The sequence below is a fragment of the Pseudopipra pipra genome, chromosome 7 (genome assembly GCF_036250125.1).
Source record: "Pseudopipra pipra isolate bDixPip1 chromosome 7, bDixPip1.hap1, whole genome shotgun sequence".
Lineage (NCBI taxonomy): Eukaryota > Metazoa > Chordata > Aves > Passeriformes > Pipridae > Pseudopipra > Pseudopipra pipra.
Window position 1 is genome coordinate 19,872,862 of NC_087555.1, and position 16,733 is coordinate 19,889,594.

General features: G+C 36.9%; 1 protein-coding gene across 2 annotated transcripts in view; it reads left to right on the top strand.

The window, feature by feature from the left end:
* Positions 1-16,733, top strand: part of LRP2 (LDL receptor related protein 2) — a 116,875-nt gene that overhangs the window by 64,942 nt on the left and 35,200 nt on the right. For both annotated transcript variants that reach the window (XM_064660950.1, XM_064660951.1), the window contains exons 33-49: positions 1,094-1,237; positions 2,148-2,257; positions 2,607-2,784; positions 3,122-3,335; positions 3,813-4,052; positions 4,183-4,371; positions 5,418-6,338; positions 6,886-7,051; positions 7,542-7,700; positions 8,604-8,893; positions 9,887-10,090; positions 10,469-10,711; positions 11,840-11,965; positions 13,604-13,723; positions 14,568-14,699; positions 15,606-15,807; positions 16,279-16,574. In XM_064660950.1, coding sequence (XP_064517020.1) covers positions 1,094-1,237; positions 2,148-2,257; positions 2,607-2,784; positions 3,122-3,335; positions 3,813-4,052; positions 4,183-4,371; positions 5,418-6,338; positions 6,886-7,051; positions 7,542-7,700; positions 8,604-8,893; positions 9,887-10,090; positions 10,469-10,711; positions 11,840-11,965; positions 13,604-13,723; positions 14,568-14,699; positions 15,606-15,807; positions 16,279-16,574 — 3,934 coding nt within the window. The remainder of the gene's footprint in view (positions 1-1,093; positions 1,238-2,147; positions 2,258-2,606; positions 2,785-3,121; positions 3,336-3,812; positions 4,053-4,182; positions 4,372-5,417; positions 6,339-6,885; positions 7,052-7,541; positions 7,701-8,603; positions 8,894-9,886; positions 10,091-10,468; positions 10,712-11,839; positions 11,966-13,603; positions 13,724-14,567; positions 14,700-15,605; positions 15,808-16,278; positions 16,575-16,733) is intronic.

Genomic DNA, 16,733 nt, shown 5'->3' on the forward strand with positions numbered 1-16,733 from the left:
TCTTGACAAAGCCTGACAAATGTGTGACTGTATCCCTGACCTGCAGACCTCAGGCTTCTGTTGCTCCCAAACAGTGCCGAGACACCTGTGTCAGTCATGGCTCACTCTGAGAAAAAGATGTTTCTCTGTTTTCTAATGACGGAAGCATATTTGCCTTCTTTCTTAATTGTCCATTACCACAGGGCCTCTTCCTTAACACCACATTTTGCCTCCATCCATTGCATGTTTGGCTTTTCCTGGGGTTTGTCTACTCTTGCATAGTTTGTTGCTGTAATTTCAGGGCCAGTGTTGGCAGCATTTGAAGCTGTAGTTAGAGTTCAAGTGAACATCCAGCTTGTTCACTCTTTCTGAAGCAAACTCAGGAAACAGAGATAAAAATAGGAGTGCCCCGCTATTCTACTTGTAAACACTTAAGTTTTTTTTCTTTAGCCATCATATTCCATAGGTTGTTAATTGTAAATGTCAATAATAGGCAGGATAACTGTCTTTAAAGTGCCTATCATATTAGACACTGTTGTAAACATCCAACATCCATCAGACTCTCACAGTAGGGTTTATAGAGTACCAAAAATTATCCTGTTTTCCCACTTTTTTTCTGAAGGCCTAGGGATTCGATGGCAGGATAATTTGCAAATAACATTATATTGTTTGGATTCAGCAAGCAGCACACTGCTGGTGTCTAAGAAATTTTAGTTATTTAAGTCAGCAGTGAGTTTGGCCTGGAGCTCAGTTTTTTGCCATCTGAGGTACTGATTCCTTTCTGAGGCACCATTTTCAATTCTGCACTGAGATATTTAGACAGTAGGCTGATATCATGGTAACAAAGCAATTAAGATTATGCATGGACCATATGATCACTGGGTCCTTTTCCTAAAGTTGTTTCTACCTTGTTCCTGTTCTAAGATGGCAACTGCAACCTGTTGTCCATTTTTTACTGCCTGGATCTGCTCTATTTCTGCCTCTACCTCCTCCCTCCTTGAACTGGGCTAGCATTAGAAAAGATTGCAATATAGAATAAGTACTCATAGAGTTGGAATAGAACAGTGTTTTCTGCTCTTGACATTATTTCACTTTTGTTATCTTTTTTTCCAAGGGTGAAATTCACAGAGTGAGGTCAGATGGAACCAACAGGTCAGTTTTTGCTCCAGCAGCTGTTATTGGTTCTCCTGTTGGTCTGGCATTGGACTGGATATCTGCAAACCTGTATTACAGTAACCCAGGGACACAATCAATTGAGGTAATTATTTAAGAGGGACAATTGGAAAGCAAGAACCTAGATTTTTCACTGCTATGTATACAGGTTTAAATTAGTAATATTTATTTAATGAAAAGCTGAAATTAGATTTATTTTAAAGTGCAATCAGTCTTTAGAAAAATACTTTATAAACTTGAAAGATAAAGTTAAATTTGAGCGTAGTCAAAGAGATACAAAGCAGGAAAATTTATTTGTGCATACATCTATTCTCTTTTTTTTTTTTCCTTCAACTCATTAGGCTTCTAGCGTTTGACACACAACCTCTCTGATGACTAGAGTTGCTGTTGTTACATCCTCACTTCAAATCAGTGATCCCAATGCAGTGCCTCTGATAGTAAAGGAATGTAAGGTCTATTCCCAAATGCTTTGATAGCATATTAGGTAGCTTTCTGGAGACTAACAATCTCATGGTATGTGAAGGATAAAATTGCCTTTTAGTGTAGGGAAATAGAGGATAAGTAATATATAATGCAATAATGACTGTGAATAAACCCAGTCATTAGTGTCCTTGTCCCAAAATATAAATACGTACTATTAAATTAAACAGCAGCTAATTTGAGCTAATGAAATGGGATACCTCCTAAATCAGCATTTCATCAACTCCTTCAGGCTGTAATACTTTAAAGATATTATGGAAACTGAAAAATGAACTATTTTCATACCTAGGATACTTGTTAACATAGACAGGTTCAGAGCTGCTAGCAGCTCATTCAAGGGATGCACGTAAGAGAAGGGAGATTTTAGAGTAGAGAAAAATGTGCTTTTTTTTCACGGTGTTTGAGAAAGTCTTCTGCAATTTCAACTCCCTGTTGATTTAGGCGTCCTTCCTGTAATTTGAAAATGTACCGTAAGTTCTGTATTACATGCTCTTATGAGTTCAATGTTTGCATAGGTCCTGAAGCTGCATGGTGACATAATGTACAGGAAAACACTGATTACCAATGATGGCACCCCTCTGGGAGCTGGCACACCAATTGGTTTGGCAGTTGATCCAGCAAGAGGGTAAATTTCCAAACCTGCTGTTGTCTTTGCTCATTAGTGTATTCTCCGTATTTTTCTTAATTTTTAGGGTCTTCAAATTTCGTCCTGGATTTGACATGGTTTTGCTTTTTTTCATATTTGTACAGAATTTATTTACTCTTTTTAAGCTCTATACAATAATTGCATAGCTTCATAAATTGTTGTGTAGATGTTCATTCTCCTTAATTTACCATATGTTTGTATGGTAACATTTTTTAGTTAAAAAGAATCTCAGGATATTATGATTGTGAAAAAATCTCAGAAAAGTGAGACTCTGGTCCACTGATCTCCCTTATCAGCTTGCTAACAAATGTGGTAATGTCTGTTATAGGAGGCTGTACTGGACAGACCAAGGAACTGACAGTGGAGTTCCAGCAAAGATTGCCAGTGCAAACATGGATGGATCAGGCATACAAACACTATTCACTGGCAACCTGGACCATGTAGAGTTCCTTACCATTGACATTAAGGAACGAAGGTTGTACTGGGCTGTCACAAGCACAGGAGTGGTAGGAGATATTTTTTTATAATAGCTTTTTTATCTGTCTCTGCATCTGTGATTCACATGAGTGATTCAGTTACTTCAGTTTTCTCTTGTAACTGGGAGTTGCTGGGCCAGGCAAAATCCAAATAAGTGTTTTATTAAATACCATTACAAGTATATGATCATAAATCATATACTGCTAGCCTTTTCCTTCTTACCTTGTACGTAAAGATTTCACGCATAAGAGATTTTAGTAACATGTGTTGCATTTAGTTTTATATAGCATTTTAGTTTTATTATAACATTGAACTTTTATTATAAAAAATGTAATCCTTATCTTAATCTTCGAATTGATTTCATAGATTGAGAGAGGCAATGTGGATGGTACAAATCGTGTGACCCTGGTGGTTCATCTTTCTCATCCGTGGGGAATTGCTGTGTATGATACATTTCTGTACTATACTGACCGAGATTATGAAGTTATTGAACGAGTTGACAAATCCACTGGTGCAAACAAAGTAGTACTGAGAGATAATGTCCCAAGACTGAAAGGCCTGCGAGTGTATTACCGAGACAGTGAGTATTTGCAAGAGAGATATTTCAGGATATTCAACTTGTGAAAACTCAAACTTCCCTTAGAGATAGAATGTATGCCTTTTCAAAGGAAATGCTTAGATTTGGCTTTCAGGAAAAGTGTCAGAAGCATTTTGCCTGGTTTTGGTAAAGAGATGGTCCATCATCTAGTTAAAGCATCTATTGGGTTGTGTAATTTTACTAAAATATTATCAATGTAGTGTTGACTAAAGAAGAAATTTTGTTACTTTAGCTTCAAATCTGTTTTATCTGCTTCTTGACCCCATTGATCTTAGATGACAAGAAACCAGCAAATCTATTTGCTAACATATTTGTGCTAAAATGAACAATGATTAAGATCTTTATTTTTGTCAGCTGATTGTTAATACTGTACAAATGTATGAATTTGGATATATATCTGTGGGTGTTTGGGATGATACAGTTCAGATTTTTATGTCTTGCCATCTGTGCCTTTCACAGATTCTGCTGGTTCCTCAAATGGCTGCAGTAATAATATTGGAGTTTGCCAGCAGCTTTGCTTGCCTATACCTCATGGATTATTCTCCTGTGCCTGTGCTACTGGCTTTCAGCTAAATCCTGATAACAGAACCTGTTCCCCATACAGTTCATTTGTAATTGTATCTATGCTTTCTGCAATTAAAGGATTTAGTTTAGAGACATCAGATCATTCTGAAGCCATGGTACCACTGGCAGGAAGAGGTATGTGAATATTGTAATAGGAAAAAATCTTGTAATGCCTAGTATTTTGGCATTTTTTTCTGGCATAACACATTTTAAATAAGTTAGCTTATATAAAAAATATTAATTATTACTTTTCAAAATATTTCAGGACGAAATGCACTTCATGTGGATGTTCACATGCCTTCTGGTTTCATTTTCTGGTGTGACTTCAGTAGCACAGTTTCTTCTCAGAATGCAATACGTAAAATTAAACCAGATGGTTCTTACTTTAGAAATGTTGTTACAAATGGAATAGGACGAAATGGGATCCGTGGCATTGCAATTGACTGGGTAGCAGGTAAGCACAGCTGAATTTAGGAGAATGTTACTCTTTATAGATTGTAAAATTTTAAGACTAACATAAACAGATCCTAATGGAACTATTTTGAATGGAAGTACCATGGTTCTAATTTGTGTCTCTATGGACTGATTTGAAAACAAGAGGAAGTAATGAACGGCTCTTATTTTTTTATAGATGTGTAAAGATGAAAGTTTATCAGAATAAATGTATGGAGTATTTTCTCTCATAAGGATTTAGTATTTGTCTTAGGTCTCTCTTCTTGTCTGTACATTTGTAAGTTGCTGTTATCCAGTGTACTACCATTGTGAAAAACATGAACCAGAGAAGAGTGCACAAAACTTGTCTGAAGACATTGTAAATAAGAAAGGACTTTTCATCTGCCCTCAGATTGCTGTGTATAAATACTGTAAATTATAATGAAAAATAAAAAAACCAAAAGATATACTTTGTCTTTGAACTTTAATTTCCCCACTTTCATTTCTTGTTCCTATTTAAAGATATTAGAGATTAATTCAAATATTAACTCTTCAGAAAGTATTAATCAAACATTGACATTACTACCTTGATTTTATATGTATATGTACTGTATATATGTTTTGCAAAAGTTCTTCAGTTGATTGATAGGCTTGTTGGGATGAGTTTCAGGATGACTATCTTCTGTAAACACTTAATTTAGTTACTGTATACAATCCTGTGTCATAACATGGATTTCATAGTTGTGTGTTGTAAAAGGTAAAAATATATATATTTTTATATATATATATATAAAAGTACACCTAAATGACAACTGTAGTTAATGCACTTTGGTCTTTTACCACTGATACCCTTGGCAATCCATTAGGATTTAGAAATTATTTGACTGCTGTCAGTTTGGGTGTCGTCTTTCTAATTCCTCCAATTGTAGGCAAGTACTTTATGCTTCCAACTACTAAGATATTTATGATGGCTATTCATTTTATGGTTTACTATTTTTTTAGCAGCTTGTGTTTCTCAGGTACTGATGTTAATATTAACTTTCTTTTTTTTTTTTTTTTTGTATACAGGAAATCTTTATTTTACAAATGCATTCCTGACGGAGACTTTTATCGAAGTTTTGCGCTTAAACACAACTTATCGTCGTGTGCTGCTTAAAACTACTATAGATATGCCAAGGCACATAGTAGTTGACCCAAAAAACAGATATCTGTTCTGGGCAGACTATGGGCAAAATCCAAAGATAGAACGTGCATTTCTGGACTGCACCAACAGAACAGTTCTTGTGTCTGAGGGCATTGTCACACCTCGTGGGTTGGCCATAGATCACAGCAATGGCTATGTTTACTGGGTGGATGATTCCCTAGATATGATTGCAAGAATTCAGCCCGATGGTGGTGATGTTGAAATTGTACGCTATGGCAGCCGCTATCCAACTCCATATGGTATCACTGTCTTTGGCAGCTCTATGATCTGGGTGGATCGAAACCTGAAAAAAGTCTTCCAAGCCAGCAAGGAACCAGGCAATACTGATCAGCCAACAGTAATAAGAGATAACATTAATTGGCTAAGGGATGTTACAATTTACAACAGTAATTTCCAGTCACGTTCACCCCTTGATGTCAACAACAATCCTTGTTTGGACAACAATGGAGGTTGTTCTCACCTCTGTTTTGCCATCCCTTACGTGCAGACACCTAAATGTGGTTGTGCCTTTGGAACACTAGGCGGTGATGGCAAGAGATGTTCCATTTCAACTGATGATTACCTGATTTTTGCTCTTGAGAATGCCCTCAGAAGTATCCACCTAGATCCCGAAAATCACAGTCCTCCCTTCCGCACAGTCAATGTGTTAAGAACTGCTGTTGCCCTGGATTTTGACAGCATAAACAACCGAATATATTTCACACAAAGTTTTCCTTCAGGGACAGGAAGAATCAGTTATGTTAATATTTACTCAGGAATTGGCTCTCCAACAGTAGTTGCATCTGGTAAGTGCACTGAAATGTGATACAATGTAATTAGGTGTTAAAAAACTAGACTGCAGCACCTAGAATTAGCTAAGGAGGTATTTTTGTGCTGATGGTCTAGGTAGACTATTTAGTTAAAATGTCTAATGAAATGTACCTTTTACTTCCTCATTTTTTCCTCTTCTGAGAGTCTTATTTCATCTTGATCACAATGAAATGGAAATATAAAACTGGATAGATATTATTCTGTATATAAAATGATAAGTAATAAATTAAAATGATGTATAGTAAATTAATATTATGAAGTGAAGGAGGATTCCTGCTACTTGGAGAATAGCAATCAAAACTTATGTTTATATAAGGAAAAGGTGTTTGTAACCCTACGGCATACACAGGACTGCCTGAGTGTTAAGTATTACTACTTGGATTTTTTAAATGGACAAATTTGCTCTGGCACCAGTGGCATTTCAAAGAAGTCTTTGATGTTGCCAAATTATAATAGATGAAGGGTGTTGCAGTATCTAGGAAATCATACTGAGCTGTGTGTGTTTGCTTGCATGTGTCTAAGACCTGGGGACTCCAGATGGCATAGCGTTTGACTGGATCAACAACAGAGTTTATTACAGTGACTACCTCAATCAGACTATCAGCTCCATGTCTGTGGATGGATCGAATCACACAGTGATTGCCCGGGTGCCACGACCCAGAGCTGTTGTATTAGATCCCTGCAGAGGGTATGTGCTATTCTTTATTTTGACTGCAGGTGAAACTACAATTTAGACTTTGACAAAGACTACCAGACACTTCCTGTAACCCTAACCCTGAGCCTTTTATTGTTGTATTCCCTGAATGCTTTAGAAGAATTCTTGTTTCAATATCAAAACATTTCCTGAGAGGCTGGGGGTATTACTGTATTATACTGTACTTCTAATTTTGTTATTAAATATGATGTATTTAAAATTAAGAAAGATAAGAAAGGGATTAATTGACTTCACTGGATTCACATAAGAGCTTGAAAAAATTTTCTGAAGTTCACTTCAGCAGACCTCAGTGATCCCTGCTAGAAGAATCCCTTGTCAGTGTGTCCCAAAAGAGAGGAAGAAGTTCTTTTCCGGTTGTTTTGCACTGCACACTTCAGTGAGGGACACCAGGGTGGAAATATCCTGGAGCAGATAAGAGCTTTGTGAGTTTTATTTGCTGAAAATATAATCATGTTATTGACAGGTATATGTACTGGACTGACTGGAGTTCAAATGCAAAGATAGAGCGAGCTACACTTGGAGGAAACTTCAGAACACCTATTGTAAGCACCAATTTGGTATGGCCAAATGGGCTTACCCTGGACTATGAAGAACAGCAGCTATACTGGGCTGATGCAAATCTGTATGTATTAATAACACACTTGTTGGTTTACATATGGTTAATTTTTTAATAGCTCTATTATTTATTTTTCCTCATTTCTAAATTGTTTTTTGGCATTTCAATTGAATTTGGTACTTGACAGTATAGAATGTTAAGAGTTACTTAATAGCAATGCTATGTCAGGTTTTGATATTGATGTGAAACTACTGTGCAATAAGAAGTTTTGTTACGCCATAGTGTAGATTTAGTCCTCTGCTTTATGCATTTGTAGCTGTTGGCAGTTTGTTCATCATACATGCAGTTCAGGACTTCTGTAGGTATCTTCTCTAGCAAATACAGTCCCAGTACACATTTTACATTATTCATGGTTAATGCCTGTCACCTGTGGAATTTGGCCTGATGTTCTTGCTGTTGCCTACCAGACAGACCTCTACCCTTGAATTTATGCCATCAGAATTTCTTCCGTCATCAGGGGAGTTTTTAAAAATTATTTAATTTTTTGTCCATTAATTTCACTTGTAGTCTCAGAGAGATCACTGCAGCAGTCATACCTTTCCTCTCCGACTCCTTCAGCATAGCAATTCTTTTTCAGATTTATCTTTTGCTGTGTCAGAAGAGTGTTGTCTGTAATGGAGTAACTTCTATGACCTGTGCCCTTCTGGGAAGAAGGTGTTATTTGGATTCATCTATGTGCAGCAGGGCAAAGCACTTGTAATGGGATGTCTGTTTTAAGGGGAATGCAGGATGTCAAATGAAACATATGCTTTTCTGCTTCAAACTCTAGTTAATGGAGGTGGGGCAGCATAATAGCACCCTAGATATTGGTGAGCCTTACTGAATTGCTGGGCTAATTAGGGCATGGCTTTATACATAAGTTAAAAGACTTTTTTCTTTTAAGATGTAATAATTTCTTTGTTATTGTAGGCAGAAGATTGAGAGGTGCACTCTCACTGGTACAAATCGTGAGGTAATTGTTAGCACTGCTCTGCATCCATTTGCAATGACACTGTTTGATCAGCACATATATTGGACAGACTGGAACACACGAAGCATTTATCGAGCTAATAAGTACGATGGTTCAGATCAGATTGTAATGATCATGAATCTTCCACAAAGACCGATGGATATTCATGTCTGGGCAAAAAGTAAGCAGCAGCAGTGTACCAACCCTTGCAACCAGTTCAATGGTGGCTGCAGTCATATCTGTGCACCAGGTAAGCTGTTATGCTTGATGACTGTAAGCTATTACTATTCCCTGTATAGAGTTTATACTATAGCAGTTTTAATCACACGGGAACAGCTGAAATAATTCTTAGTGTTCCCAAATTTTTAATATTTATTTTATTTAAAAATGCAATCAAAATGATTGCCATTTAAGATAATGGTATTTTACCAACACACCTAAGGGTTATGTCTGAGAATCCTCACACACAAAAATTATGGGTTTCTCTAATTCAAACCAAAGCATTCTTTTCTGGGGTTTAAACTTTTCTTTTTTCTTGGTTGAGACACGAAGTGAGTGCTGTAGGATATGCTTACCTTAGGAATATATATTCATACACTGTATAATGATCAGATGCTTCCTACATGTTTAAAAAATCTTTATGGTCACTATTTCTTTATTACATATGTGTTATAGAGCTGTTTCGTATGTTGTAAATTTTTGGGAGTTATGATCCTTGACTTCGAAAAACTCATTCAGGGCCTGTTTTCATCTGTAGCATCTTAAATGCCTTTACAAATCTGTCTTGCCTGAAAACAACTCAAACTTCTCATTGATTTTGAGAAGCACAGTTTGTCTAGTGCAAGGAGTTTTGAACAGCTGTTTTGATTTTGAGAAAAAAAGTCTCAGTGGGTATAGCTGTGATAATTGAAAGCATCACATGCCATCTTGCTGCCACCAAAAAGCTATTTGGACAACAAGCAAGTACTAAGGCACTCCAAATTCCGATCTCAGTTCCTCTGAGGAACTCTGAGATAACTTTTGTGGGATTTAATGAGTTTGCATATGCTTAACTAAGATAAAAGTCTGGCTAAGTCACCACAGTACTATCTAAGCAAAGAGGTCATACAGGAATTGTGAAAATTTCTTTGCCTTTTCCAGTGTTACAGCTATGAATGCTTTAATAGAATCCTATATAAAAAAATCAATGTTAAGTTTGTTTCAATTTTTTTGTCCTTTTTTAAACTGTCAAACATAAATTTAGGTCCAGCTGGTGCAGAATGTCAGTGCCCCTCTGAAGGTCGCTGGTATTTAGCAAATAACAACAAGCACTGTGTTGTGGATAATGGTACCAGGTGTGATCCTGGTTTCTTCACATGCCTCAATGGACAGTGTATCTCAGAGCAATGGAAATGTGACAATGACTATGACTGTGTTGATGGCAGTGATGAGTTGGAAAGTGTGTGTGGTAAGCATTTAAAATAACTGCATTAGAAAGTGATTGTATAGTCTGTCTTGCCTGTTCTGTATTCTATGTCAGTTTTGTGGCTTTATGATCATGGATCTTATGACTGTAGTTTGGAAACAATCCCTTGCTTGCTCATGGGTTTGAGGTCCGAATAACTAGTGATTTGCTTTAGAATCCAAAAGCACTGTAGTGTGGAATTTTTATCATGTATAGCCAATTTCTACTTTTTTAATTCAAATATGTATTTTACTTTTCATGCAGTCCGTTTTGCAGCTGTGTTTGCCCTGGCAGGTAAAAATATTGTGATTTTACTTGTTACTTTGTCAGAGTTTAGATTATGTTTTATCCACATTTTTTTTTTATTGTAATTTTCTGCAGCTTTCCATACTTGTCAGCCAACAGCATTTACCTGTGGCAACGGGCGATGTGTGCCCTACCACTACCGCTGCGATCACTACAACGACTGTGGAGATAACAGTGACGAGCTTGGCTGCTTGTTCCGAACCTGTGACCCCCACACAGAGTTTACTTGCAATAATGGAAGGTGCATAGCTCTTCAGTATGTCTGCAATGGAGTAAACAACTGTTACGATAATGGCACATCAGATGAGAGAAATTGCCGTAAGTTTAGCCCTATTATCTAGTGCCTGTTTGAGTCTGACTCTCCAAACGAAGGAAGAGGGAAATGTGGCTTTGTGTGAAGAATTGTGACAAAATCAGCAAATAGGACAGAAGATTTCTTTATTTACATTACAGATGATGCTTTGTGTTATTTGAAGCAAATAGAATTGTTAAAAGATACTCTGGAATACATAATATTTTATATATATATATAAAATATTATTACATAATAAATGTTGCTTTAGGAGTCTGCCTTAATGCAACAAATGCTCATGCAGTGCTTAATGTTAAGTTTTGCGTGTGATCAATCCGCCATGGATTTCACAAGTATTTTTTCAGATAAATTAAATGCAGGGTTTATATTTTAGCAGGATTAGCCTGGAATTTGACAATGGGCTTTGTGTCATGCTATATTAATTATATTAATTATATTAGATTTAATCATCAGGAGTGTATATTGTGACTCCATAATGGCACAGTTTAAAACTATATGCCTTATGAGTCTCAAAAAGTTATCAGTCATGTTTGCTTTCCTTAAGATGTAAACTGTGATTAGCTCAATATTGACTACTATTGCAGTTCCTCACTAAGGAACACTACAGATTTAAAACACTACACTAAGATTAAAATCTTTAGTGGAAAATTTGTATTTGGAGTTGAAGAAATTAATGAAAATGTATTTAGAGAATTTTTTTTTCCATTTTGTGTGCGCACTGATTTTGTTTAAACATATTATTTGTGACAATTTTATTTTTGATCTCAGAGAAATTTCAATATTTGAAATTCCTGGTCTATTAGTCATTTGTAGTTGGTCTGATGATTCATACCATACCAACTGGTTGCAAATGCAGGCATTACAGTGTGAATACATTTCAGTTTTCATTCCCTCACCTACAAGTATTGGCATGTAGTATTGGCATTTTTGGATCATGTTTTTGTCAGGACTTCTGCAATAAAAGCAATGATCTAACTGTTCCCATATAGCATGAGCAGAATGAGTGATGCACTTTAGAAAGTGAGTGATGTGGGACTCTTTAACAATGTTAAGTATCTCTGAATGAGATGCAGCATAACAGTATTTTAAAAAGCTCTAAAGAACTTTTGCTTTTTTTTCTTCCCTCCTTAAAGCGGAACGTACTTGCCAGTCTGGTTTTACAAAATGCCAAAGCACAAATATTTGCATTCCTCGTACGTATTTGTGTGATGGTGATAATGACTGTGGAGATATGAGTGATGAAAGCCCTACTCACTGTGGTAAGTTAACAGGGCCTTCCTTACTTAAGTAATTTATTCTACTGCTCTTTCCTTTTGACATAACTCACACTGTTCTCAAAATATCTCTTTTTGTAATACTGAAGTTAATGCGTTGCCCTCTTATCTCTCAATTATCTAAATCATGATTTTATCTAATAAAAAAGGTGATAAATTTTTGCAGCATTTTCATAAAGCGTTTGAGAGGTTGTTCTTTTTGCTTATTCTGATCTGTATTCTTTATGGTTTTACATGGTGTTTTGACACTTAAGTATTATAGTGAGCTGTCTTTTCTAGAACTTTAACATTAGAATATTTTTTCTTCTAAACAAATGAAATTGATACAGTCTCAAATGTAGTTTCTTTTAGCCCTTTCATGTGGTTATGTATGCTTTACCATATGATTCGTTGTTCATCGTAGCTTCCAGTTAGTGTATAGAAATATCTAGTTTTCCATCTGCCTTAATTACAAACCAGCTCAACTTTTCTAAGACATTTATATTAGGTAGTAGTTAGGTAGTACTTTTTCCATATGAAATGTTTTGGATCAATTTATAACACATAATGGATATTTTCAGATAATGTTTTGGGTTTAGTATTGCCTGAGTATTTTTCCTTTCACTCATTTTCCTAAAGTTACATGCCTTGAACTAGCTATGCCACAATTTTTCTAAAATATGAGTTCAATTTCTGTAGCCAGAACATGACCACTTTTATCTATGGGCCCCAACGTGTCAAAGATATGTGGCAATAGTGAGCTTGTGCTGGTCGTATAAGATGTGCTTTGTCCCTTCTACTGTTAATGTCCCTGGGGAATTACTTAAATTGAGAAGTAGTGAAGGGCAAGAAAGAGGGAGAGAAAGAGAATGAGAGGCAAAGAAACCCCAAGGCATTAATGAGCAACAGTTAATTGTCTTTGATTTCCATCATCAAAGGCACATGGAAGAGCAAGTTAAAAGGCCAGACTGTCCTTTTGGTATTCTGAACCCATCAGAGGGTACAGGAGAGTATCAGTAACTACTGAAGAAATTATCAAACCCATTATATATGCCAGGATTGAGGGGCTCAGCCAAAGTGCAGAAAGAATATTTGTAGCATGCTTAGCTGGAACTACTCAATGTTATGATTTGTTCTTCACTCCCATTAAGAAAAGATTCCTACCAGCAGGTGAAGAAAAACTGGTGGGAGAAAAATGAAAACATTATCTACCATGAGATATTACGTCCTTAGTGTACATTTTGATTTACTGTAAACTGCTGAGTCTGCTACACCTGGTTTGAGCACTGGAAAAATAAGTATATTGGGCTGTGGTCATTTTCCTGTGCACAAATCTCAAGTATAAATATAAAACATATTGCTGCATGCAATCCTATTTCCAAGGCAAATTCTGTCTACTTATTAGCTGATATGTATCTCCAAGGAGAGAAGTAAACCCATTTTTTTCCATACAAATATCAAGCTACTTTGTACTATGAACTCTTTACAGATAGGCTGAGAAAAGACATCCTTCCTAGCATACTTTTTTCTCTTTCTTTTTTGGGGACTGTAGTATTTTTTGCATAAAATGGACTCCAAAGCAACTTAAAACAAGTTGGAAAGGTAACAGAAAAAAAGAAGTAATACATAGGTTTTTTCTTCCAGTCTCACTGACTTGCACGAATAATGAGTTTCGCTGTACATCGGGACGTTGTATTCCTGCTCATTGGTACTGTGATCAAGGAATAGACTGTGCTGATGGCTCTGATGAACCTGCCTCTTGTGGTAAGTCTGCACTCAGAGGGTACAACTTGAGGGGTTATAGCAAATCAGTAGTTTCTCTTGTAGGCAGTAGCTTGAATCCAGACTGGGTGGAAAATAACTATCTTCTGGGCTTTATTCACTGATTGAATAATCTGAGTCACTGAATATTTTGATCCTTAAAGCTGTGTATGGAATATGAAGGCTTTTAATTGCAACAATTGATTACTTGTAGTGTGATTACTCTTACTATATAACCTCCTATCTCTGTAACAGACTGTGATAGTAGTGAATCAAGTGGCAAAAAGAAGCAAGTATTTTTATATTGTTTTGGATGTAAAAACAGATGTCATGCTGTACAGAAAGTGTGCATGCAGTACTGCATTTGGGGAAAAAAGGAATGTGGGAAGCAGAGGTGAATAGTGTTGACACAATATATGAATATCTTAGTATTACAGTAAACGAATCCTGTATGTACAATAGAAACTGATAGGAATAAGCAGAGGAGTGGGGTAGGAGGTGAAAAAAAAGGATACTAATCTCCGGGAAGGAAGAGAAAGGGCTGACTGAAGTCACTGAGAATTGATATTACAAGATAATTACTATTCTCATTGTAAAAGTAAGCATAACAGAAGGTAGAATAGATTATTCTATGTTTTAAGCAGGGTTGGTAGTTCACTTTGCACGTTGCTGGAGTTGCACCCTTAGCTTAAGAAAAGGTCTTCAGATTGTACCTTAACTGTTTGACACCTAAGCTTCTCCTTTACATTTCACTCTCATAAGCTTCTCTCTAAAATACACTCCTCAGTAGATTTTCATGGCAGTTCAGGTTGGTTTAACAAGCAAAGTGATTGTGTTCATTTTTAAGTGCCCCAATTGCGGACTTGTTCAAGTGACCAGTTCAGATGTGATGATGGCAGATGTATCCCAGCAACTTGGATCTGTGATGGTGATAATGACTGTGGGGATATGAGTGATGAGGATCAAAGACATAATTGTGGTAGGTGGTTAATGCAAATAGATACTGCACTTTATTTGTCCTGTGGGCGTTTTTTAGAAAACAGCCAACCCCCAAACTCTCACCCACTACCAGTTTTTCTGCCCACAAAGGTGCACATTAAGCATGAGGTACAATCTTTCTGTACCTTAATTTTCATTATATTGAATTGAAATTGAATATTTTACAGGTAAAAAACCCCCCAAAAAACATTGTTATAATTTTGCGATTACTCTTCTTTGAATTGATGTGTTCAAATAGAGATACAATTAACCTGCATTGTGTGTATGATCAGGGCAGCAATAGCAGCTGCAGTGGAGATATTCCTTGATGGTCATGTACTGCATCTTGTGCATATTAATAACCACATAGTTTTGGCATAATATCTTTAAAATCTAGTTAGCAAAATAAATATGTCTGTTTAGAGAGTGAACAAAGGGAAGGAGGTTCACCAAGCCTTGTCCTGCTTCTTGGTACTTTTGACAGCAGCTGGATACAATTTCAATCCTTGCCCTTATTAACTGCAATGATGCTCACTCTGTTTGCTCACTGGAGAACAGAATACCTTGAAGAAAACAGGGAATAGAGACCCTAGACATAATACCTGTTCAGCTTCCGGAAAATGTGGCCAGATACATGAAAATCTTGTACTGAGAAGCTGATAAGATCCAGATTTCTGCACATGTCAGCATTCCATAAGGAATGCTTTGGCTCCCAGTCAGCTTCCATGAAGAGTAATGCACAGTTTTGTACACGAGAAGGTGCAGTGATATCTGTCTGTGCATGTGCAGCAGAGCATGACTGTGTTATGGATTATGGGTGGATATCCAGGCTGTTTGTGTGTGTGTGGGGGGGAGGGTGGTACACACACAGAGTGTAACTTGGTTAGTGGACATGCTTTTCCTTCAGCAAACCGCAACTGCACAGCAGCAGAGTTCACATGTGCCAACAATCGGCCCCCACTCAGGAGGTGCATCCCTCGGGCTTGGGTCTGTGATGGTGATGCTGACTGCAGTGATGCTTTTGATGAACACCAGAACTGCACACGAAGATCTTGCACAGAAAATGAGTTCACCTGTAGTAATGGCTTGTGCATCCGTAATACGTACAGGTTTGTAACTACCTGGGCAGCTGTATAAATTCTCAAAATTGGCTTCGTGTGAAGCAGCTAATTCAGCCTTTTTTTTCCACATCATTTAGTTCTAAGTACATCTGCATATTGTAGTGAAACTGTTTATCTGCTCTTCATTCATGCATTAGCTTTGACTTGAAAATGCTCCAGAATTTTCTATGTTAATATCCCCAGTGCTCACCACTAGCATTTAATACTTTTTCCTGTGGCTAGTAACATATCCTGGGGTGACTCTGTCCAGCCTGTAATGCATACAGGGAATACAAGCAGGACTCACAGGATCAGACTATATAGTATGACCCCGGTTTCTGAAAGTCTCTTCTGTTGGAGCCAAAATATACACCTTCTGTATCACACCTTCTTTGGAAACCGGGACAGTGTATCCACCCATCTGCCCTAGCGACAGTGATTGCCTTCTTATATTTGAAGAAAGTGTTCATTCTTCTTTAGATGTGATAGGCGGAATGACTGTGGTGACAGCAGTGATGAAAGGGGATGCATCTATGAACCATGTCAACAGCACCAGTTCACTTGTCAGAATGGGCGCTGCATTTCCAAAGCCTACCTCTGTGATGGGGATAATGACTGTGGTGATGAATCTGATGAGCTGGAACATCTCTGTAATACACCAGAAGCGACCTGCTCTCCCCACCATTTTAAATGTGACAATGGAAACTGCATTGAAATGGTTAAAGTCTGCAATCGGTTGGATGATTGCTTAGATAACAGTGATGAAAAAGGATGTGGTATGTATAGATTTATTTGTACTGTCTAATTTAATATACATAAGCAGCTTTAAAAAAATGAACTCGTAAGACAATTCCTTCATTACAATTGTGTCTATCTCATGGCTGTCTCTCAGAAATGAAAATTATAAGAAATGTATATATTTAATTTTGGTTTTG